Source organism: Protomyctophum bolini (assembly GCF_963924005.1).
Source record: "Protomyctophum bolini genome assembly, chromosome: 21".
Taxonomy (NCBI): domain Eukaryota; kingdom Metazoa; phylum Chordata; class Actinopteri; order Myctophiformes; family Myctophidae; genus Protomyctophum; species Protomyctophum bolini.
In genome coordinates this window covers 702,521-724,987 of record NC_137882.1, presented here as the reverse complement: position 1 = coordinate 724,987, position 22,467 = coordinate 702,521, and the positions used below count along the sequence as shown (strand labels likewise).

Below are 22,467 nucleotides of genomic sequence, written 5' to 3'. Positions count from 1 at the left end.
TGCGTCCAGTGGCTTTATAGGTATAGGTTGCTCAGATCTGGACTGGATTTATTTATGTTTTGGACTAGAACCGGCGGACCTCTGTACTGTAGACGCGCAGATGCATGCATCTTGCAGATGCGATGCGTTGTTTATTGATGATTAAGCCTACAACAATTTATTTATATTGTTAAATGTTGCTTTTTTGTTTGTCTTTTAAAAAAGGAGCATAAATAAATGTATACCATTCGTCTACCAACTTTAATTATGTAGCCTATACATGCATATTACATTTGGGGTAGCCTATAAATTAAAAAAAAAAAAAATCAATCACTATCCGTTAATGACCCGGTTAATCCTGTCGACTAACCGTCTGGGAAACTATCCGTTACTGACATCCCTATCTTGGTGTATTAAGGATTATATGTTATATGTTAGCTGTTATATTTGACATACTCTGTGGATAACCTCGTAGTCAGTGTCAGTAACTCTGTGAAGGGTCGCAGTACATACTGTCTGATAGAAGGATGTGTGTGTGTGTGTGTGTGTGTGTGTGTGTGCCAGTGTGTGTGCCTGTGCCAGTGTGTGTATGTGTGTGTGTGTGTGTGTGCCAGTGTGTGTGTGTGTGCCAGTGTGTGTGTGTGTGCCAGTGTGTGTGTGTGTGGGTGCCAGTGTGTGTGTGTGTGCCCTACCTTCCTCCACCATGGCGCGGACCGTCTTGGCTAGCTCCATCAGAAGGGCAGAGCCCACCGCCGCTCTGGCAAACCCACTGCCCCCCCACGCGTCCCTCTGGGCACCTAGGATCACATACCGGTCTGTCACACACACACACACACACACACACACCACACACACCACACACACATGTTTACAGACGCACGTACACACAGAGACGTACAGACGTTGTGGCAAACCAGGGGAAACAGCCAGGCCTATTCCCCACAGAATGAGGCTGGGGGAGGTGATAGAGGGAGTATATCACCCGGTACAGGTATTGCAGCCAATGGGAGCCTGGACATGGACGCACCTGCAGCCAGTCAGGCAATCACCAGAAGCTGTTAAAGGGCCGACGCCCAAGCTGTCTGGTGAGTGAGTCTGAACTGCTGGAGGAGTGAGGAAGGAGGAATCTCTCTGTGCATGAGGAGGCTGGTATGAGGGAGATCTCTCAAGCCGACTGAACTCCTCAAGGGAGAGCCTACAGCACCCTCCCCCAACTAAGTCACTAGCTCTCTCTCTGCTCTGCCCACAGGACTGCAAGTGAGAAGCCTAAGCCCCTGAGAAGAGGAACCTTCATGTTGATGTTTTGCCCCGTTTTCCCCTTGCCCTAAGACTTTAAATAAAAGACGATTTAAGTTTATGTTGCCTCTGACTCCGAGCCTCTTACTTTATTGTGAATCTGTACCTATTCTCCCCTGGGTTGCCACAACGTACACACAGACGTACAGACGTTCGTACCAGGGTCCACGAAGCCCTTCACCACTCCGAACACGTTGTGCACTTCCTGGTTGACCAGCACGTTGTGGACCTCCAGCGTGGCGTTGGCCACGCCCCCCAGGCCGTACGGCACGGCGGCCATGTCGCCTCGGAACCCGCTGGAGGGGAGGGGCTGTGGACCGCCCATCTGCCTGGAGGAGAGAGAGGGAGGGGGGGGCGAGAGACACTGGACGTTCAGAGATCTGTGCCACGTTTTCACCATTCTTTAAAAAATAGCAGATCTACAAGCTCGTAGCGCAGCACTCACACTTGTAGATCTGCTATTTTTCAACAGCTAAAGTATAACAATGTTTAAAACACCAAAAAGCCGTTCCCGTCCAGGATATTCAGATTTAAAAAACTATCTTTTGGAAGCGTGGATAAAAGCATGGTTTTGTTCTATAGCAGATAAAAGGTTTTGTTCTATAGCAGATAAAAGGTTTTGTTCTATAGCAGATAAAAGGTTTTGTTCTATAGCAGGTAAAAGGTTTTGTTCTATAGCAGATAAAAGGTTTTGTTCTATAGCGGATAAAAGGTTTTGTTCTATAGCAGATAAAAGGTTTTGTTCTATAGCAGATAAAAGGTTTTGTTCTATAGCAGATAAAAGGTTTTGTTCTATAGCAGATAAAAGGTTTTGTTCTATAGCAGATAAAAGGTTTTGTTCTATAGCAGATAAAAGGTTTTGTTCTATAGCAGATAAAAGGTTTTGTTCTATAGCAGATAAAAGGTTTTGTTCTATAGCAGATAAAAGGTTTTGTTCTATAGCAGATAAAAGGTTTTGTTCTATAGCAGATAAAAGGTTTTGTTCTATAGCGGATAAAAGGTTTTGTTCTATAGCAGATAAAAGGTTTTGTTCTATAGAGGATAAAAGGTTTTGTTCTATAGCGGATAAAAGGTTTTGTTCTATAGCGGATAAAAGGTTTTGTTCTATAGCAGATAAAAGGTTTTGTTCTATAGAGGATAAAAGGTTTTGTTCTATAGCAGATAAAAGGTTTTGTTCTATAGCAGATAAAAGGTTTTGTTCTATAGCAGATAAAAGGTTTTGTTCTATAGCGGATAAAAGGTTTTGTTCTATAGCAGATAAAAGGTTTTGTTCTATAGCGGATAAAAGGTTTTGTTCTATAGCAGATAAAAGGTTTTGTTCTATAGCAGATAAAAGGTTTTGTTCTATAGCAGATAAAAGGTTTTGTTCTATAGCAGATAAAAGGTTTTGTTCTATAGCGGATAAAAGGTTTTGTTCTATAGCAGATAAAAGGTTTTGTTCTATAGCGGATAAAAGGTTTTGTTCTATAGCAGATAAAAGGTTTTGTTCTATAGCAGATAAAAGGTTTTGTTCTATAGAGGATAAAAGGTTTTGTTCTATAGCGGATAAAAGGTTTTGTTCTATAGAGGATAAAAGGTTTTGTTCTATAGCGGATAAAAGGTTTTGTTCTATAGCGGATAAAAGGTTTTGTTCTATAGCAGATAAAAGGTTTTGTTCTATAGCGGAGGGAAAGGTTTTGTTCTATAGCAGATAAAAGGTTTTGTTCTATAGCAGATAAAAGGTTTTGTTCTATAGAGGATAAAAGGTTTTGTTCTATAGCAGATAAAAGGTTTTGTTCTATAGCAGATAAAAGGTTTTGTTCTATAGAGGATAAAAGGTTTTGTTCTATAGCAGATAAAAGGTTTTGTTCTATAGAGGATAAAAGGTTTTGTTCTATAGCAGATAAAAGGTTTTGTTCTATAGAGGATAAAAGGTTTTGTTCTATAGCAGATAAAAGGTTTTGTTCTATAGAGGATAAAAGGTTTTGTTCTATAGCAGATAAAAGGTTTTGTTCTATAGCGGATAAAAGGTTTTGTTCTATAGCGGATAAAAGGTTTTGTTCTATAGCGGATAAAAGGTTTTGTTCTATAGCAGATAAAAGGTTTTGTTCTATAGCAGATAAAAGGTTTTGTTCTATAGCGGATAAAAGGTTTTGTTCTATAGCGGATAAAAGGTTTTGTTCTATAGAGGATAAAAGGTTTTGTTCTATAGCAGATAAAAGGTTTTGTTCTATAGCGGATAAAAGGTTTTGTTCTATAGCGGATAAAAGGTTTTGTTCTATAGCAGATAAAAGGTTTTGTTCTATAGCAGATAAAAGGTTTTGTTCTATAGCGGATAAAAGGTTTTGTTCTATAGCAGATAAAAGGTTTTGTTCTATAGCAGATAAAAGGTTTTGTTCTATAGCAGATAAAAGGTTTTGTTCTATAGCAGATAAAAGGTTTTGTTCTATAGCGGATAAAAGGTTTTGTTCTATAGCAGATAAAAGGTTTTGTTCTATAGCAGATAAAAGGTTTTGTTCTATAGCGGATAAAAGGTTTTGTTCTATAGCAGATAAAAGGTTTTGTTCTATAGCAGATAAAAGGTTTTGTTCTATAGCGGATAAAAGGTTTTGTTCTATAGCAGATAAAAGGTTTTGTTCTATAGCGGATAAAAGGTTTTGTTCTATAGCGGATAAAAGGTTTTGTTCTATAGCAGATAAAAGGTTTTGTTCTATAGCAGATAAAAGGTTTTGTTCTATAGCAGATAAAAGGTTTTGTTCTATAGCGGATAAAAGGTTTTGTTCTATAGCAGATAAAAGGTTTTGTTCTATAGCAGATAAAAGGTTTTGTTCTATAGCAGATAAAAGGTTTTGTTCTATAGCGGATAAAAGGTTTTGTTCTATAGAGGATAAAAGGTTTTGTTCTATAGCAGATAAAAGGTTTTGTTCTATAGCAGATAAAAGGTTTTGTTCTATAGAGGATAAAAGGTTTTGTTCTATAGCAGATAAAAGGTTTTGTTCTATAGCGGATAAAAGGTTTTGTTCTATAGCAGATAAAAGGTTTTGTTCTATAGCAGATAAAAGGTTTTGTTCTATAGCGGATAAAAGGTTTTGTTCTATAGAGGATAAAAGGTTTTGTTCTATAGAGGATAAAAGGTTTTGTTCTATAGCGGATAAAAGGTTTTGTTCTATAGCGGATAAAAGGTTTTGTTCTATAGCGGAGGGAAAGGTTTTGTTCTATAGCAGATAAAAGGTTTTGTTCTATAGCGGATAAAAGGTTTTGTTCTATAGCAGATAAAAGGTTTGTTCTATAGCGGATAAAAGGTTTTGTTCTATAGCGGATAAAAGGTTTTGTTCTATAGCGGATAAAAGGTTTTGTTCTATAGCAGATAAAAGGTTTTGTTCTATAGCGGATAAAAGGTTTTGTTCTATAGCAGATAAAAGGTTTTGTTCTATAGCGGATAAAAGGTTTTGTTCTATAGCGGATAAAAGGTTTTGTTCTATAGCAGATAAAAGGTTTTGTTCTATAGCAGATAAAAGGTTTTGTTCTATAGAGGATAAAAGGTTTTGTTCTATAGAGGATAAAAGGTTTTGTTCTATAGCAGATAAAAGGTTTGTTCTATAGCGGATAAAAGGTTTTGTTCTATAGCGGATAAAAGGTTTTGTTCTATAGCGGATAAAAGGTTTTGTTCTATAGCAGATAAAAGGTTTTGTTCTATAGCGGATAAAAGGTTTTGTTCTATAGCAGATAAAAGGTTTTGTTCTATAGCGGATAAAAGGTTTTGTTCTATAGCAGATAAAAGGTTTTGTTCTATAGCGGATAAAAGGTTTTGTTCTATAGCGGATAAAAGGTTTTGTTCTATAGCAGATAAAAGGTTTTGTTCTATAGCAGATAAAAGGTTTTGTTCTATAGCGGATAAAAGGTTTTGTTCTATAGCAGATAAAAGGTTTTGTTCTATAGCGGATAAAAGGTTTTGTTCTATAGCGGATAAAAGGTTTTGTTCTATAGCGGAGGGAAAGGTTTTGTTCTATAGCAGATAAAAGGTTTTGTTCTATAGCAGATAAAAGGTTTTGTTCTATAGCAGATAAAAGGTTTTGTTCTATAGCGGATAAAAGGTTTTGTTCTATAGAGGATAAAAGGTTTTGTTCTATAGAGGATAAAAGGTTTTGTTCTATAGCGGATAAAAGGTTTTGTTCTATAGCGGATAAAAGGTTTTGTTCTATAGCGGAGGGAAAGGTTTTGTTCTATAGCAGATAAAAGGTTTTGTTCTATAGCGGAGGGAAAGGTTTTGTTCTATAGCAGATAAAAGGTTTGTTCTATAGCGGATAAAAGGTTTTGTTCTATAGCGGATAAAAGGTTTTGTTCTATAGCGGATAAAAGGTTTTGTTCTATAGCAGATAAAAGGTTTTGTTCTATAGCGGATAAAAGGTTTTGTTCTATAGCAGATAAAAGGTTTTGTTCTATAGCGGATAAAAGGTTTTGTTCTATAGCAGATAAAAGGTTTTGTTCTATAGCGGATAAAAGGTTTTGTTCTATAGCGGATAAAAGGTTTTGTTCTATAGCAGATAAAAGGTTTTGTTCTATAGCAGATAAAAGGTTTTGTTCTATAGCGGATAAAAGGTTTTGTTCTATAGAGGATAAAAGGTTTTGTTCTATAGAGGATAAAAGGTTTTGTTCTATAGAGGATAAAAGGTTTTGTTCTATAGCAGATAAAAGGTTTTGTTCTATAGCGGATAAAAGGTTTTGTTCTATAGCAGATAAAAGGTTTTGTTCTATAGCGGATAAAAGGTTTTGTTCTATAGCAGATAAAAGGTTTTGTTCTATAGCAGATAAAAGGTTTTGTTCTATAGCAGATAAAAGGTTTTGTTCTATAGCGGATAAAAGGTTTTGTTCTATAGCGGATAAAAGGTTTTGTTCTATAGAGGATAAAAGGTTTTGTTCTATAGCAGATAAAAGGTTTTGTTCTATAGCAGATAAAAGGTTTTGTTCTATAGCAGATAAAAGGTTTTGTTCTATAGCGGATAAAAGGTTTTGTTCTATAGCGGATAAAAGGTTTTGTTCTATAGCAGATAAAAGGTTTTGTTCTATAGCAGATAAAAGGTTTTGTTCTATAGCAGATAAAAGGTTTTGTTCTATAGCGGATAAAAGGTTTTGTTCTATAGCAGATAAAAGGTTTTGTTCTATAGCGGATAAAAGGTTTTGTTCTATAGCAGATAAAAGGTTTTGTTCTATAGCAGATAAAAGGTTTTGTTCTATATAGCGGATAAAAGGTTTTGTTCTATAGCAGATAAAAGGTTTTGTTCTATAGCAGATAAAAGGTTTTGTTCTATAGCAGATAAAAGGTTTTGTTCTATAGCAGATAAAAGGTTTTGTTCTATAGCGGATAAAAGGTTTTGTTCTATAGCGGATAAAAGGTTTTGTTCTATAGCGGATAAAAGGTTTTGTTCTATAGCAGATAAAATGTTTTGTTCTATAGAGGATAAAAGGTTTTGTTCTATAGCAGATAAAAGGTTTTGTTCTATAGAGGATAAAAGGTTTTGTTCTATAGCAGATAAAAGGTTTTGTTCTATAGAGGATAAAAGGTTTTGTTCTATAGCAGATAAAAGGTTTTGTTCTATAGCAGATAAAAGGTTTTGTTCTATAGCAGATAAAAGGTTTTGTTCTATAGCAGATAAAAGGTTTTGTTCTATAGCAGATAAAAGGTTTTGTTCTATAGCAGATAAAAGGTTTTGTTCTATAGCGGATAAAAGGTTTTGTTCTATAGCAGATAAAAGGTTTTGTTCTATAGCAGATAAAAGGTTTTGTTCTATAGCGGATAAAAGGTTTTGTTCTATAGCAGATAAAAGGTTTTGTTCTATAGAGGATAAAAGGTTTTGTTCTATAGCAGATAAAAGGTTTTGTTCTATAGCAGATAAAAGGTTTTGTTCTATAGCAGATAAAATGTTTTGTTCTATAGCAGATAAAAGGTTTTGTTCTATAGCAGATAAAAGGTTTTGTTCTATAGCAGATAAAAGGTTTTGTTCTATAGCGGATAAAAGGTTTTGTTCTATAGCAGATAAAAGGTTTTGTTCTATAGCAGATAAAAGGTTTTGTTCTATAGCAGATAAAAGGTTTTGTTCTATAGCGGATAAAAGGTTTTGTTCTATAGCGGATAAAAGGTTTTGTTCTATAGAGGATAAAAGGTTTTGTTCTATAGCAGATAAAAGGTTTTGTTCTATAGCAGATAAAAGGTTTTGTTCTATAGCAGATAAAAGGTTTTGTTCTATAGCGGATAAAAGGTTTTGTTCTATAGCGGATAAAAGGTTTTGTTCTATAGCAGATAAAAGGTTTTGTTCTATAGCAGATAAAAGGTTTTGTTCTATAGCAGATAAAAGGTTTTGTTCTATAGCGGATAAAAGGTTTTGTTCTATAGCAGATAAAAGGTTTTGTTCTATAGCGGATAAAAGGTTTTGTTCTATAGCAGATAAAAGGTTTTGTTCTATAGCAGATAAAAGGTTTTGTTCTATAGCGGATAAAAGGTTTTGTTCTATAGCAGATAAAAGGTTTTGTTCTATAGCAGATAAAAGGTTTTGTTCTATAGCAGATAAAAGGTTTTGTTCTATAGCAGATAAAAGGTTTTGTTCTATAGCGGATAAAAGGTTTTGTTCTATAGCGGATAAAAGGTTTTGTTCTATAGCAGATAAAAGGTTTTGTTCTATAGCAGATAAAAGGTTTTGTTCTATAGCAGATAAAAGGTTTTGTTCTATAGCGGATAAAAGGTTTTGTTCTATAGAGGATAAAAGGTTTTGTTCTATAGCAGATAAAAGGTTTTGTTCTATAGAGGATAAAAGGTTTTGTTCTATAGCGGAGGGAAAGGTTTTGTTCTATAGCAGATAAAAGGTTTTGTTCTATAGCGGATAAAAGGTTTTGTTCTATAGCGGATAAAAGGTTTTGTTCTATAGCGGATAAAAGGTTTTGTTCTATAGCAGATAAAAGGTTTTGTTCTATAGCAGATAAAAGGTTTTGTTCTATAGCGGATAAAAGGTTTTGTTCTATAGCGGATAAAAGGTTTTGTTCTATAGCGGATAAAAGGTTTTGTTCTATAGCAGATAAAATGTTTTGTTCTATAGAGGATAAAAGGTTTTGTTCTATAGCAGATAAAAGGTTTTGTTCTATAGAGGATAAAAGGTTTTGTTCTATAGCAGATAAAAGGTTTTGTTCTATAGAGGATAAAAGGTTTTGTTCTATAGCAGATAAAAGGTTTTGTTCTATAGCAGATAAAAGGTTTTGTTCTATAGCAGATAAAAGGTTTTGTTCTATAGCAGATAAAAGGTTTTGTTCTATAGAGGATAAAAGGTTTTGTTCTATAGCAGATAAAAGGTTTTGTTCTATAGCGGATAAAAGGTTTTGTTCTATAGAGGATAAAAGGTTTTGTTCTATAGCGGATAAAAGGTTTTGTTCTATAGCAGATAAAAGGTTTTGTTCTATAGCAGATAAAAGGTTTTGTTCTATAGCGGATAAAAGGTTTTGTTCTATAGCAGATAAAAGGTTTTGTTCTATAGCAGATAAAAGGTTTTGTTCTATAGCAGATAAAAGGTTTTGTTCTATAGCGGATAAAAGGTTTTGTTCTATAGAGGATAAAAGGTTTTGTTCTATAGCGGATAAAAGGTTTTGTTCTATAGCAGATAAAAGGTTTTGTTCTATAGCGGATAAAAGGTTTTGTTCTATAGCAGATAAAAGGTTTTGTTCTATAGCAGATAAAAGGTTTTGTTCTATAGCGGATAAAAGGTTTTGTTCTATAGCAGATAAAAGGTTTTGTTCTATAGCAGATAAAAGGTTTTGTTCTATAGCAGATAAAAGGTTTTGTTCTATAGAGGATAAAAGGTTTTGTTCTATAGCAGATAAAAGGTTTTGTTCTATAGCGGATAAAAGGTTTTGTTCTATAGAGGATAAAAGGTTTTGTTCTATAGCGGATAAAAGGTTTTGTTCTATAGCAGATAAAAGGTTTTGTTCTAGAGCAGATAAAAGGTTTTGTTCTATAGCGGATAAAAGGTTTTGTTCTATAGCGGATAAAAGGTTTTGTTCTATAGCGGATAAAAGGTTTTGTTCTATAGCAGATAAAAGGTTTTGTTCTATAGCAGATAAAAGGTTTTGTTCTATAGCAGATAAAAGGTTTTGTTCTATAGCGGATAAAAGGTTTTGTTCTATAGAGGATAAAAGGTTTTGTTCTATAGCGGATAAAAGGTTTTGTTCTATAGCAGATAAAAGGTTTTGTTCTATAGCGGATAAAAGGTTTTGTTCTATAGCAGATAAAAGGTTTTGTTCTATAGCAGATAAAAGGTTTTGTTCTATAGCGGATAAAAGGTTTTGTTCTATAGCAGATAAAAGGTTTTGTTCTATAGCAGATAAAAGGTTTTGTTCTATAGCAGATAAAAGGTTTTGTTCTATAGAGGATAAAAGGTTTTGTTCTATAGCAGATAAAAGGTTTTGTTCTATAGCGGATAAAAGGTTTTGTTCTATAGAGGATAAAAGGTTTTGTTCTATAGCGGATAAAAGGTTTTGTTCTATAGAGGATAAAAGGTTTTGTTCTATAGCGGATAAAAGGTTTTGTTCTATAGCAGATAAAAGGTTTTGTTCTAGAGCAGATAAAAGGTTTTGTTCTATAGCGGATAAAAGGTTTTGTTCTATAGCGGATAAAAGGTTTTGTTCTATAGCGGATAAAAGGTTTTGTTCTATAGCGGATAAAAGGTTTTGTTCTATAGCAGATAAAAGGTTTTGTTCTATAGCAGATAAAAGGTTTTGTTCTATAGCAGATAAAAGGTTTTGTTCTATAGAGGATAAAAGGTTTTGTTCTATAGCGGATAAAAGGTTTTGTTCTATAGCGGATAAAAGGTTTTGTTCTATAGCGGATAAAAGGTTTTGTTCTATAGAGGATAAAAGGTTTTGTTCTATAGAGGATAAAAGGTTTTGTTCTATAGCGGATAAAAGGTTTTGTTCTATAGCAGATAAAAGGTTTTGTTCTATAGCGGATAAAAGGTTTTGTTCTATAGCGGATAAAAGGTTTTGTTCTATAGCAGATAAAAGGTTTTGTTCTATAGAGGATAAAAGGTTTTGTTCTATAGCAGATAAAAGGTTTTGTTCTATAGCAGATAAAAGGTTTTGTTCTATAGCAGATAAAAGGTTTTGTTCTATAGCGGATAAAAGGTTTTGTTCTATAGCAGATAAAAGGTTTTGTTCTATAGCGGATAAAAGGTTTTGTTCTATAGCAGATAAAAGGTTTTGTTCTATAGCAGATAAAAGGTTTTGTTCTATAGCAGATAAAAGGTTTTGTTCTATAGCAGATAAAAGGTTTTGTTCTATAGCGGATAAAAGGTTTTGTTCTATAGCAGATAAAAGGTTTTGTTCTATAGCGGATAAAAGGTTTTGTTCTATAGCAGATAAAAGGTTTTGTTCTATAGCAGATAAAAGGTTTTGTTCTATAGAGGATAAAAGGTTTTGTTCTATAGCGGATAAAAGGTTTTGTTCTATAGAGGATAAAAGGTTTTGTTCTATAGCGGATAAAAGGTTTTGTTCTATAGCGGATAAAAGGTTTTGTTCTATAGCAGATAAAAGGTTTTGTTCTATAGCGGAGGGAAAGGTTTTGTTCTATAGCAGATAAAAGGTTTTGTTCTATAGCAGATAAAATGTTTTGTTCTATAGAGGATAAAAGGTTTTGTTCTATAGCAGATAAAAGGTTTTGTTCTATAGCAGATAAAAGGTTTTGTTCTATAGAGGATAAAAGGTTTTGTTCTATAGCAGATAAAAGGTTTTGTTCTATAGAGGATAAAAGGTTTTGTTCTATAGCAGATAAAAGGTTTTGTTCTATAGAGGATAAAAGGTTTTGTTCTATAGCAGATAAAAGGTTTTGTTCTATAGAGGATAAAAGGTTTTGTTCTATAGCAGATAAAAGGTTTTGTTCTATAGCGGATAAAAGGTTTTGTTCTATAGCGGATAAAAGGTTTTGTTCTATAGCAGATAAAAGGTTTTGTTCTATAGCAGATAAAAGGTTTTGTTCTATAGCGGATAAAAGGTTTTGTTCTATAGCAGATAAAAGGTTTTGTTCTATAGCAGATAAAAGGTTTTGTTCTATAGCAGATAAAAGGTTTTGTTCTATAGCAGATAAAAGGTTTTGTTCTATAGCGGATAAAAGGTTTTGTTCTATAGCAGATAAAAGGTTTTGTTCTATAGCAGATAAAAGGTTTTGTTCTATAGCGGATAAAAGGTTTTGTTCTATAGCAGATAAAAGGTTTTGTTCTATAGCAGATAAAAGGTTTTGTTCTATAGCGGATAAAAGGTTTTGTTCTATAGCAGATAAAAGGTTTTGTTCTATAGCAGATAAAAGGTTTTGTTCTATAGCAGATAAAAGGTTTTGTTCTATAGCAGATAAAAGGTTTTGTTCTATAGCGGATAAAAGGTTTTGTTCTATAGCAGATAAAAGGTTTTGTTCTATAGCAGATAAAAGGTTTTGTTCTATAGCGGATAAAAGGTTTTGTTCTATAGCAGATAAAAGGTTTTGTTCTATAGCGGATAAAAGGTTTTGTTCTATAGCAGATAAAAGGTTTTGTTCTATAGCAGATAAAAGGTTTTGTTCTATAGCGGATAAAAGGTTTTGTTCTATAGAGGATAAAAGGTTTTGTTCTATAGCAGATAAAAGGTTTTGTTCTATAGCAGATAAAAGGTTTTGTTCTATAGCGGATAAAAGGTTTTGTTCTATAGCAGATAAAAGGTTTTGTTCTATAGCGGATAAAAGGTTTTGTTCTATAGCGGATAAAAGGTTTTGTTCTATAGCAGATAAAAGGTTTTGTTCTATAGCAGATAAAAGGTTTTGTTCTATAGCGGATAAAAGGTTTTGTTCTATAGCAGATAAAAGGTTTTGTTCTATAGCAGATAAAAGGTTTTGTTCTATAGCGGATAAAAGGTTTTGTTCTATAGCAGATAAAAGGTTTTGTTCTATAGCAGATAAAAAGTTTTGTTCTATAGCAGATAAAAGGTTTTGTTCTATAGCAGATAAAAGGTTTTGTTCTATAGCGGATAAAAGGTTTTGTTCTATAGCAGATAAAAGGTTTTGTTCTATAGCAGATAAAAGGTTTTGTTCTATAGCGGATAAAAGGTTTTGTTCTATAGCAGATAAAAGGTTTTGTTCTATAGCGGATAAAAGGTTTTGTTCTATAGCAGATAAAAGGTTTTGTTCTATAGCAGATAAAAGGTTTTGTTCTATAGCGGATAAAAGGTTTTGTTCTATAGAGGATAAAAGGTTTTGTTCTATAGAGGATAAAAGGTTTTGTTCTATAGCGGATAAAAGGTTTTGTTCTATAGCGGATAAAAGGTTTTGTTCTATAGCGGAGGGAAAGGTTTTGTTCTATAGCAGATAAAAGGTTTTGTTCTATAGCGGAGGGAAAGGTTTTGTTTTATAGCAGATTAAAGGTTTGTTCTATAGCGGATAAAAGGTTTTGTTCTATAGCGGATAAAAGGTTTTGTTCTATAGCGGATAAAAGGTTTTGTTCTATAGCAGATAAAAGGTTTTGTTCTATAGCGGATAAAAGGTTTTGTTCTATAGCAGATAAAAGGTTTTGTTCTATAGCGGATAAAAGGTTTTGTTCTATAGCAGATAAAAGGTTTTGTTCTATAGCGGATAAAAGGTTTTGTTCTATAGCGGATAAAAGGTTTTGTTCTATAGCAGATAAAAGGTTTTGTTCTATAGCAGATAAAAGGTTTTGTTCTATAGCGGATAAAAGGTTTTGTTCTATAGCAGATAAAAGGTTTTGTTCTATAGCGGATAAAAGGTTTTGTTCTATAGCGGATAAAAGGTTTTGTTCTATAGCGGAGGGAAAGGTTTTGTTCTATAGCAGATAAAAGGTTTTGTTCTATAGCAGATAAAAGGTTTTGTTCTATAGCAGATAAAAGGTTTTGTTCTATAGCGGATAAAAGGTTTTGTTCTATAGCAGATAAAAGGTTTTGTTCTATAGAGGATAAAAGGTTTTGTTCTATAGCAGATAAAAGGTTTTGTTCTATAGCAGATAAAAGGTTTTGTTCTATAGCAGATAAAAGGTTTTGTTCTATAGCGGATAAAAGGTTTTGTTCTATAGCAGATAAAAGGTTTTGTTCTATAGCAGATAAAAGGTTTTGTTCTATAGCAGATAAAAGGTTTTGTTCTATAGCGGATAAAAGGTTTTGTTCTATAGCAGATAAAAGGTTTTGTTCTATAGAGGATAAAAGGTTTTGTTCTATAGCAGATAAAAGGTTTTGTTCTATAGCAGATAAAAGGTTTTGTTCTATAGCAGATAAAAGGTTTTGTTCTATAGCGGATAAAAGGTTTTGTTCTATAGCAGATAAAAGGTTTTGTTCTATAGCAGATAAAAGGTTTTGTTCTATAGCGGATAAAAGGTTTTGTTCTATAGCGGATAAAAGGTTTTGTTCTATAGAGGATAAAAGGTTTTGTTCTATAGCAGATAAAAGGTTTTGTTCTATAGCAGATAAAAGGTTTTGTTCTATAGCAGATAAAAGGTTTTGTTCTATAGCGGATAAAAGGTTTTGTTCTATAGCGGATAAAAGGTTTTGTTCTATAGCAGATAAAAGGTTTTGTTCTATAGCAGATAAAAGGTTTTGTTCTATAGCAGTTAAAAGGTTTTGTTCTATAGCGGATAAAAGGTTTTGTTCTATAGCAGATAAAAGGTTTTGTTCTATAGCGGATAAAAGGTTTTGTTCTATATCAGATAAAAGGTTTTGTTCTATAGCAGATAAAAGGTTTTGTTCTATAGCGGATAAAAGGTTTTGTTCTATAGCGGATAAAAGGTTTTGTTCTATAGCAGATAAAAGGTTTTGTTCTATAGCAGATAAAAGGTTTTGTTCTATAGCGGATAAAAGGTTTTGTTCTATAGCGGATAAAAGGTTTTGTTCTATAGCAGATAAAAGGTTTTGTTCTATAGCAGATAAAAGGTTTTGTTCTATAGCAGATAAAAGGTTTTGTTCTATAGCGGATAAAAGGTTTTGTTCTATAGCGGATAAAAGGTTTTGTTCTATAGCGGATAAAAGGTTTTGTTCTATAGCAGATAAAAGGTTTTGTTCTATAGCAGATAAAAGGTTTTGTTCTATAGCGGATAAAAGGTTTTGTTCTATAGCGGATAAAAGGTTTTGTTCTATAGCAGATAAAAGGTTTTGTTCTATAGCAGATAAAAGGTTTTGTTCTATAGCAGATAAAAGGTTTTGTTCTATAGCGGATAAAAGGTTTTGTTCTATAGAGGATAAAAGGTTTTGTTCTATAGCAGATAAAAGGTTTTGTTCTATAGAGGATAAAAGGTTTTGTTCTATAGCGGAGGGAAAGGTTTTGTTCTATAGCAGATAAAAGGTTTTGTTATATAGAGGATAAAAGGTTTTGTTCTATAGCAGATAAAAGGTTTTGTTCTATAGCAGATAAAAGGTTTTGTTCTATAGAGGATAAAAGGTTTTGTTCTATAGCAGATAAAAGGTTTTGTTCTATAGCGGATAAAAGGTTTTGTTCTATAGCGGATAAAAGGTTTTGTTCTATAGCGGATAAAAGGTTTTGTTCTATAGCAGATAAAAGGTTTTGTTCTATAGAGGATAAAAGGTTTTGTTCTATAGAGGATAAAAGGTTTTGTTCTATAGCAGATAAAAGGTTTTGTTCTATAGCGGATAAAAGGTTTTGTTATATAGAGGATAAAAGGTTTTGTTCTATAGCAGATAAAAGGTTTTGTTCTATAGCAGATAAAAGGTTTTGTTCTATAGAGGATAAAAGGTTTTGTTCTATAGCAGATAAAAGGTTTTGTTCTATAGCAGATAAAAGGTTTTGTTCTATAGCAGATAAAAGGTTTTGTTCTATAGCAGATAAAAGGTTTTGTTCTATAGCAGATAAAAGGTTTTGTTCTATAGAGGATAAAAGGTTTTGTTCTATAGAGGATAAAAGGTTTTGTTCTATAGCAGATAAAAGGTTTTGTTCTATAGCAGATAAAAGGTTTTGTTCTATAGCGGATAAAAGGTTTTGTTCTATAGCGGATAAAAGGTTTTGTTCTATAGCAGATAAAAGGTTTTGTTCTATAGCAGATAAAAGGTTTTGTTCTATAGAGGATAAAAGGTTTTGTTCTATAGCAGATAAAAGATTTTGTTCTATAGCAGATAAAAGGTTTTGTTCTATAGCGGATAAAAGGTTTTGTTCTATAGAGGATAAAAGGTTTTGTTCTATAGAGGATAAAAGGTTTTGTTCTATAGCAGATAAAAGGTTTTGTTCTATAGCGGATAAAAGGTTTTGTTCTATAGCGGAGGGAAAGGTTCCATGTGAATGAACAGAATACAAAACTCTGATGCTGGCATTCAAAGCAACCAAAGGTATGGCTCCCCCATATCTTGCAAGTATGATCGAACCCTACAAACCCTCCCGCTCACTCAGATCAGCCAACGCAGGGAAGCTGGAAGTACCCTCACTAAAAACGCCGGGACAACGCTCCACACGTCCCAAACTCTTCTCCCTTCTGGCTCCAAAACTGTGGAATGCACTTCCCATTGCAGTCAGAACTGCAGCATCACTCCCAATCTTCCGCCGTAGTCTGAAAACCCACCTTTTCAGACTCCATCATGGCCCATAGCACTTACCCCACCCCCTTAGATAGCAATTCTAGTAGTCATAGCACGTCATAGTACATATGTGTAGCATAGTAGTATAGATGTATAGCTTATATGTATAGTTTCATTATAGATATTCCACTGTTACTTTCTTAGCTACGCATGTTTCATGATAAATGTCTTTATGTGATGTATTCCCATGCTTTTGTTCTTGCTTAATGTAAGTCGCTCTGGATTAAGAGCGTCTGCTAAATGCCTAAATTGTAAATTGTAAATTGTAAATTGTATGTGGACATGGGGCTACAACAACATTTAACGTTAGCTTCCATGCTAGGCTTGCTAGCTGCTTCAACACGGGAGGCTTTCAGCGCGCTGCAGTGATTCAGCACTCGATGCGAGACATCTGGAGCCTCTCCCTGTGTGTGTGTGTGTGTGTGTGTGTGTGTGTGTGTGTGTGTGTGTGTCTTACATCAGGAGGGTGTGGGCCATCTGGGCCGTGATGGTTTGGGCGGGGATGGAGGGCAGCCCAGAGGAGCGGGTGGGGGGGAACTGGGTGTGGTTGAAGGACGGGAAGCCTGGAGTGTAGGGGTCCCCGGAACCCAGGTGCACCTGCACACACACACACACACACGCATGCACGCACGCACGCACACACACACACACGCGCGCACGCACACGCACACACACACACACACACACACACACACACGCACGCACGCACACACACAAACACACACACACACGCACGCACACACACGCACACACACACACACACACACACACGCGCGCGCACACGCGCACGCACGCACGCACACGCACACACACACACACGCGCACGCACGCACGCACACGCACACGCACACACGCAGTTACTTCCGTGACCCGTATAAATAAAGGCGTTTTGGGGAACCATTGACACATTATTGGTTTCAGCTGAACTCCTTTTGAGTTTTACAACAAAACACCACAGAGTTCAAGCCTTCATTCATGAGCCAAATTACAATACCCAAAATCTCGCTCACTCGGGGTCATTCCAGCTTGATAAAAGTAGGCTATATATATATATATTAGGCTATATTGTGCGCACCTCAAAAGCTATAGTTAATTTCTCTCTGTGCATGCCTGAATGCACAGACTGCTATGAATGACGGTGACAACAATGTATTTATGTATATGTGAGTCAGAGAGACTAAACCTAATTCCTGTTATAGTGTGCGTTATTTGCAAAGACCGTCGGAGGACCGACGGTCAGGAGGGGGGGGTGATTTATCCCATTCTGACCGGGCACCCATTTTGGTGTCAGCATCATGTTATGCTTTAGCTATTGAAAAATAGCAGATCTACAAGCTCATATCGCGCCACTCGGTGGCGCGATATGAGCTTGTAGGTCTGCTATTTTTGAAAAATTCGAAGAACGACTGACATTTTTAGAATCTGATCTCAGGTCAGAATGGGTTCATCAGACCAGTGTGTGTCCCGTGGAAACCTCGTATGAATCTGATCTCAGGTCAGAATGGGTTATACGAGCCAAAAGGAACGCGGGCTGCGGGCAGGTCAGGAACTCCCTTCACAATCATATAATATAAAAGTGTGCTCATCCTGGCGCTTATTCACTATTTCAGGAATAAATAGCCTTGCCTTGCACATGTTACCAATACATACACATTGGCCTCGGTTACATGCACAGAATGGTGACGGTACGGCTCTGGGTTCGGAGTTCCAGTGATCCAGCTGTGTCAATGTAAACGTATGTTTTCCCCATGCCAATAAAGCCCTTTGAATTGAATTGAACTGAATTGATACACGTCATAATAAGTGATGGCGGAATGTGCCGTCGCTTTGAAATGACAGCCGTAGTGCGTTCCGATTCTAGAGGAGAATCTCTGTCCTCGCATCGACTCCTCTCCTCCTCGCTGGGGGCGGAGCTAAGGAGCGAGGGGAGGACGCGAGGGGAGTGAAAGTTGCGGTATTGGAATTTGGCTTTAAGTAAACAAATAAATACTTTACATGGCTGTAGAGTTCAGTGGTACTCTGGGAGTTGTAGTCCAGAGGACATAGTTGTAGTCTAGAGGACATAGTTGTAGTCTAGAGGACATAGTTGTAGTCCAGAGGACATAGTTGTAGTCTAGAGGACATAGTTGTAGTCTAGAGGACATAGTTGTAGTCCAGAGGACATAGTTGTAGTCTAGAGGACATAGTTGTAGTCTAGAGGACATAGTTGTAGTCCAGAGTACATAGTTGTAGTCTAGAGGACATAGTTGTAGTCCAGAGGACATAGTTGTAGTCTAGAGGACATAGTTGTAGTCCAGAGGACATAGTTGTAGTCTAGAGGACATAGTTGTAGTCCAGAGGACATAGTTGTAGTCTAGAGGACATAGTTGTAGTCTAGAGGACATAGTTGTAGTCTAGAGGACATAGTTGTAGTCTAGAGGACATAGTTGTAGTCTAGAGGACATAGTTGTAGTCTAGAGGACATAGTTGTAGTCTAGAGGACATAGTTGTAGTCCAGAGGACATAGTTGTAGTCCAGAGGACATAGTTGTAGTCCAGAAGACATAGTTGTAGTCCAGTTACTACAACTATGTCCTCCGGACTACAACTCCCAGAGGACAGTTGTAGTCCTGTGAGGTTACTCACGTGGCCGTAGAGCTCAGTGGTACTCTGGTAGTTGTAGTCCTGAGGGTCTGGGTAGATGAGGACAGCAGACGCCTCCATCTCAGCAGCGTTGAACACCTGACAGGAGAACATCCAATCAGAGTTAATGTCGACTAAAACAACATCCAATGAAGAGTTAATGTCGACTAAAACAACATCCAATGAAGGGTTAACGTTGACTAAAAAACATCCAATGAAGGGTTAACGTTGACCAAAACAACATCAAATGAATGTTAATGTCGACTAAAACAACATCCAATGAAGGGTTAACGTTGACTAAAACTTGATAATGATGGAAAACGACAGTCAATATACCCGTTTTCACTGATGAGAACTAAATGAAAACTAAGCTATGATGACTAAAACTAAGACTAAATCTATTGACAATTTTGTCAACAAATAAAAACCAGACTAACATGTCAGGGAGGGACCAGTGGAGAAGAGATCCAGTAGAACTAAATGTCAGGGAGGGACTAGTGGAGAAGAGATCCAGTAGAACTAAATGTCAGGGAGGGACTAGTGGAGAAGAGATCCAGTAGAACTAAATGTCAGGGAGGGACTAGTGGAGAAGAGATCCAGTAGAACTAAATGTCAGGGAGGGACTAGTGGAGAAGAGATCCAGTAGAACTAAATGTCTGTCAGGGAGGGACTAGTGGAGAAGAGATCCAGTAGAACTAAATGTCAGGGAGGGACTAGTGGAGAAGAGATCCAGTAGAACTAAATGTCAGGGAGGGACTAGTGGAGAAGAGATCCAGTAGAACTAAATGTCAGGGAGGGACTAGTGGAGAAGAGATCCAGTAGAACTAAATGTCAGGGAGGGACTAGTGGAGAAGAGATCCAGTAGAACTAAATGTCAGGGAGGGACTAGTGGAGAAGAGATCCAGTAGAACTAAATGTCAGGGAGGGACTAGTGGAGAAGAGATCCAGTAGAACTAAATGTCAGGGAGGGACTAGTGGAGAAGAGATCCAGTAGAACTAAATGTCAGGGAGGGACTAGTGGAGAAGAGATCCAGTAGAACTAAATGTCAGGGAGGGACTAGTGGAGAAGAGATCCAGTAGAACTAAATGTCAGGGAGGGACTAGTGGAGAAGAGATCCAGTAGAACTAAATATCAGGGAGTTTTAACTCAAACTAAACTAACCTTCCAACCTACATGACATTTTTAGAGCACAGCTCAAGACCTACTTCTACACTCTTGCTTTTAGTTGATCTTTTAAATTCCTTGTCATTCATGTCCTCACTGTATTGCATTACTGCTATTATTGTAATGTTTCTCCATTGCTCTGTAACGCACTTTGAGCTGCATTTCATGTCATGAAAGGTGCTATACAAATGTTGTAGTACCGGTATATATACATTTTGTATTATTATTATTATTATTATTATTATTATTATTAGAATGCAGTATAGTACACAAAACCACAATAAAAACAACAGTGGAAAAAAACGCAACTAAAAACCAACATAATTGTAATGTTTAAATCTTCATCTTCGTTTTGAGTTTCCCCACAATGAACAGTAACCGACTAGTTCCTGAAGATGGCAGTATTGCACCACAGTAAGGAGGACACTGGCTGTTTTATGAACATTTCTGAACATTACATGTGACTCTTTGTGATACAGAGACTAGTCTCTCAAGACAGACTGTTGCCTCGCGTCAACTAGTCTGTCGGCAAGCAGTAGAAAGAAACGTATCACTGGCCTACAAGTATGGACGCTGTAGTTCAGGAAGTCAGCCGCGCAATCACCCAATCACATTTAGTGGGCGGGATTTACATGTGTGTGCAGCGAGGACATTTCGTCCCACTGGAAGCAAACCTACACGCTTCCATTATTATTGAACATGGCTTCCTCTGGTCAACAAACAACACCAAATAAACCTATTACGAATGTATGTAGAGTTTGTGGAGATTATTTAAAGTATGGAGTAAAAGGACAAGTATTTAATTTATTCACAAATCAGGGATTGGAGACTAGTTTGGAAGCTATAACCGAAGAACCTGTTGTTGCAGACGATCCACTGAAATCGATTTGCTTAAGCTGCAAACAATTGTTGATGAAATATTCGCGCACCAAAGACATTTTGGAAAAGGTTGGCGATTCGGTCAAATAACTGTATGACCGAAACAATGCTAGACATAAGCGTTGTGCAACTGCATCTCCATCTCACCTCAAAAAAACGGGGAAGTGCTATCTAATGTTGTCCTATGTTGAACAAATAAGTGTAAACTCCGTCAAACTAAATGTAATGTAAACTGTGTACAGTACAAAGTATGAATAAAAGCGTTGGTTATGATTAAGTGTAATTAACTTCAATCAAATGCGTTAATTGTGTTGTGTGCTAATATTTACGTTTCCCAACAAATTACCCCTTTATTTAAGCAACTTCAGAACAGTCCGTGACGTACAAATATAACGGACGTAAAACAAATGTATTTTGCAGTACAAATTAAAGTTATAAAAGCTTTGGTTTAGTGTTCAATCTGAAAGTGAATTGATTTGGAAACCGCGGGGGCTCCTTTTCACACTGTTTCACAAATCACATTAGGATACAAAGCCTTTCAGACGTGGTATTATCTATATTTTTGCTTTAAACTTTGAGAAGGGGTCCATTACGTTTTACAGGTCAACAAGGACCCATTATCTAGTGTAATCAATGAATATAAATCCTCTTACATTAGCTACATTTGTCTAAATTTCAAATTGTGTTGCATATTTATAATAAACTTGATTTAATGGATGGTTGGGTCCATCGTTTGACAGTACTAAAAGTACATTCAGTGTATTTTATTTTAGACACTAATCCCTTAAATACTCAGCACTTGATCAAAATGGGTGATCTATAAGGTCACAATACTAGCACTGAGATGCATTGTGACTCGTGAGTTTAAAGCTGGCTGTTTTTCTGCATGCCATGATGCAACATGCATAAGTAGTAGTACACATGGTTAAATTGTATTTTCTAGCATTATTATGATTAAATGTTAATAAACGGCATGTTTTCAGAGTCTGTAGATGCATTCTGCCCAGCATATGCTGCAGAAATGCCTCGCTCCGTCAACATTTTCACTTGCTCTTCCATTATAGAAATGAGTGGGCATATAACAAAAACGATAGCGTCCTTTAGCCATCTCTCTGGAAAGGCTTCGGAAAGTAGGGAACACACCGTTGGCCAAGCTTGATATACGAGGCTTTTTCCAAAACCAGTAGGTAAACATAATAAAACATCTCGTCGATCGATTAAATATTTCAAACAAATGTGCTGAAGCGGTTTGATATGTTCAACATTGTGTAGAACAGCAACTTTTCCTCCTCCGTTACATCCATGTTTTGTTCCGCAAAGGAATGGTTGAAAGTAGGAATGAAAACAGTGCGACACAGCGGTAGTAGTGGAACTCGGCGGAAAAGCAAGGGCCTTTTCCGGTTGATCGAAATTCTAAACAGACGTTGCCCCCAGAGTCTAATTTCGAGGAACAACAGCGGAGGCGCTGTTTTCCCGAATATTTGACGATGGGATTCTCAGATTGTACAGAGACAGACATGGTGGCAAGACTAGCTATGAGCTTGTAGATCTGCTATTTTTCAATAGCTAAAGCACGACATGATGCTAACACCAAAATGTGTTCCCGACCAAAATGGGTTTTAATCAAATGATCAGAGGTTTTTTTTCATCCTCTGAGAAAGTCTCCTAAGGGCCGATTCATACTCCTGTTTCGGCGCTGTAGTGCCGAAATGATTTCGGCTCGTCAGAAAATTTCAGGAGCACCGAAGAGCCGACTTTAGGACGGTACCCTCCCCCCCCCCAAACCTCAAATGACGTCACATTGTAGGCTCTACAGCGCCGAACCGACTTTTATTCGGCTCTAAAATAGGAGTATGAATCGACCCTAAGACTCCAATAGCGGCTCCAGGATGACCAGAACCAAACAGAATTAATTATCACCTGTGTTGTTGTTCTATGACGAGCTGGGCGGAGGGAGGGGCGGGA

The 22,467-nt window shown here is 36.1% G+C and overlaps 1 protein-coding gene across 1 annotated transcript in view; it reads right to left on the bottom strand.

Moving 5' to 3' along the window:
• Window positions 1-22,467, bottom strand: part of tfr1b (transferrin receptor 1b) — a gene marked incomplete at its 3' end in the record, with an annotated part of 50,803 nt that overhangs the window by 14,400 nt on the left and 13,936 nt on the right. Inside the window, exons 8-11 of the mRNA XM_080793253.1 lie at window positions 18,462-18,557; window positions 16,295-16,434; window positions 1,435-1,604; window positions 672-794 (exon numbers count right to left, since the gene is read on the bottom strand). Of these exons, the coding sequence (XP_080649379.1) occupies window positions 672-794; window positions 1,435-1,604; window positions 16,295-16,434; window positions 18,462-18,557 (529 nt within the window). The remainder of the gene's footprint in view (window positions 1-671; window positions 795-1,434; window positions 1,605-16,294; window positions 16,435-18,461; window positions 18,558-22,467) is intronic.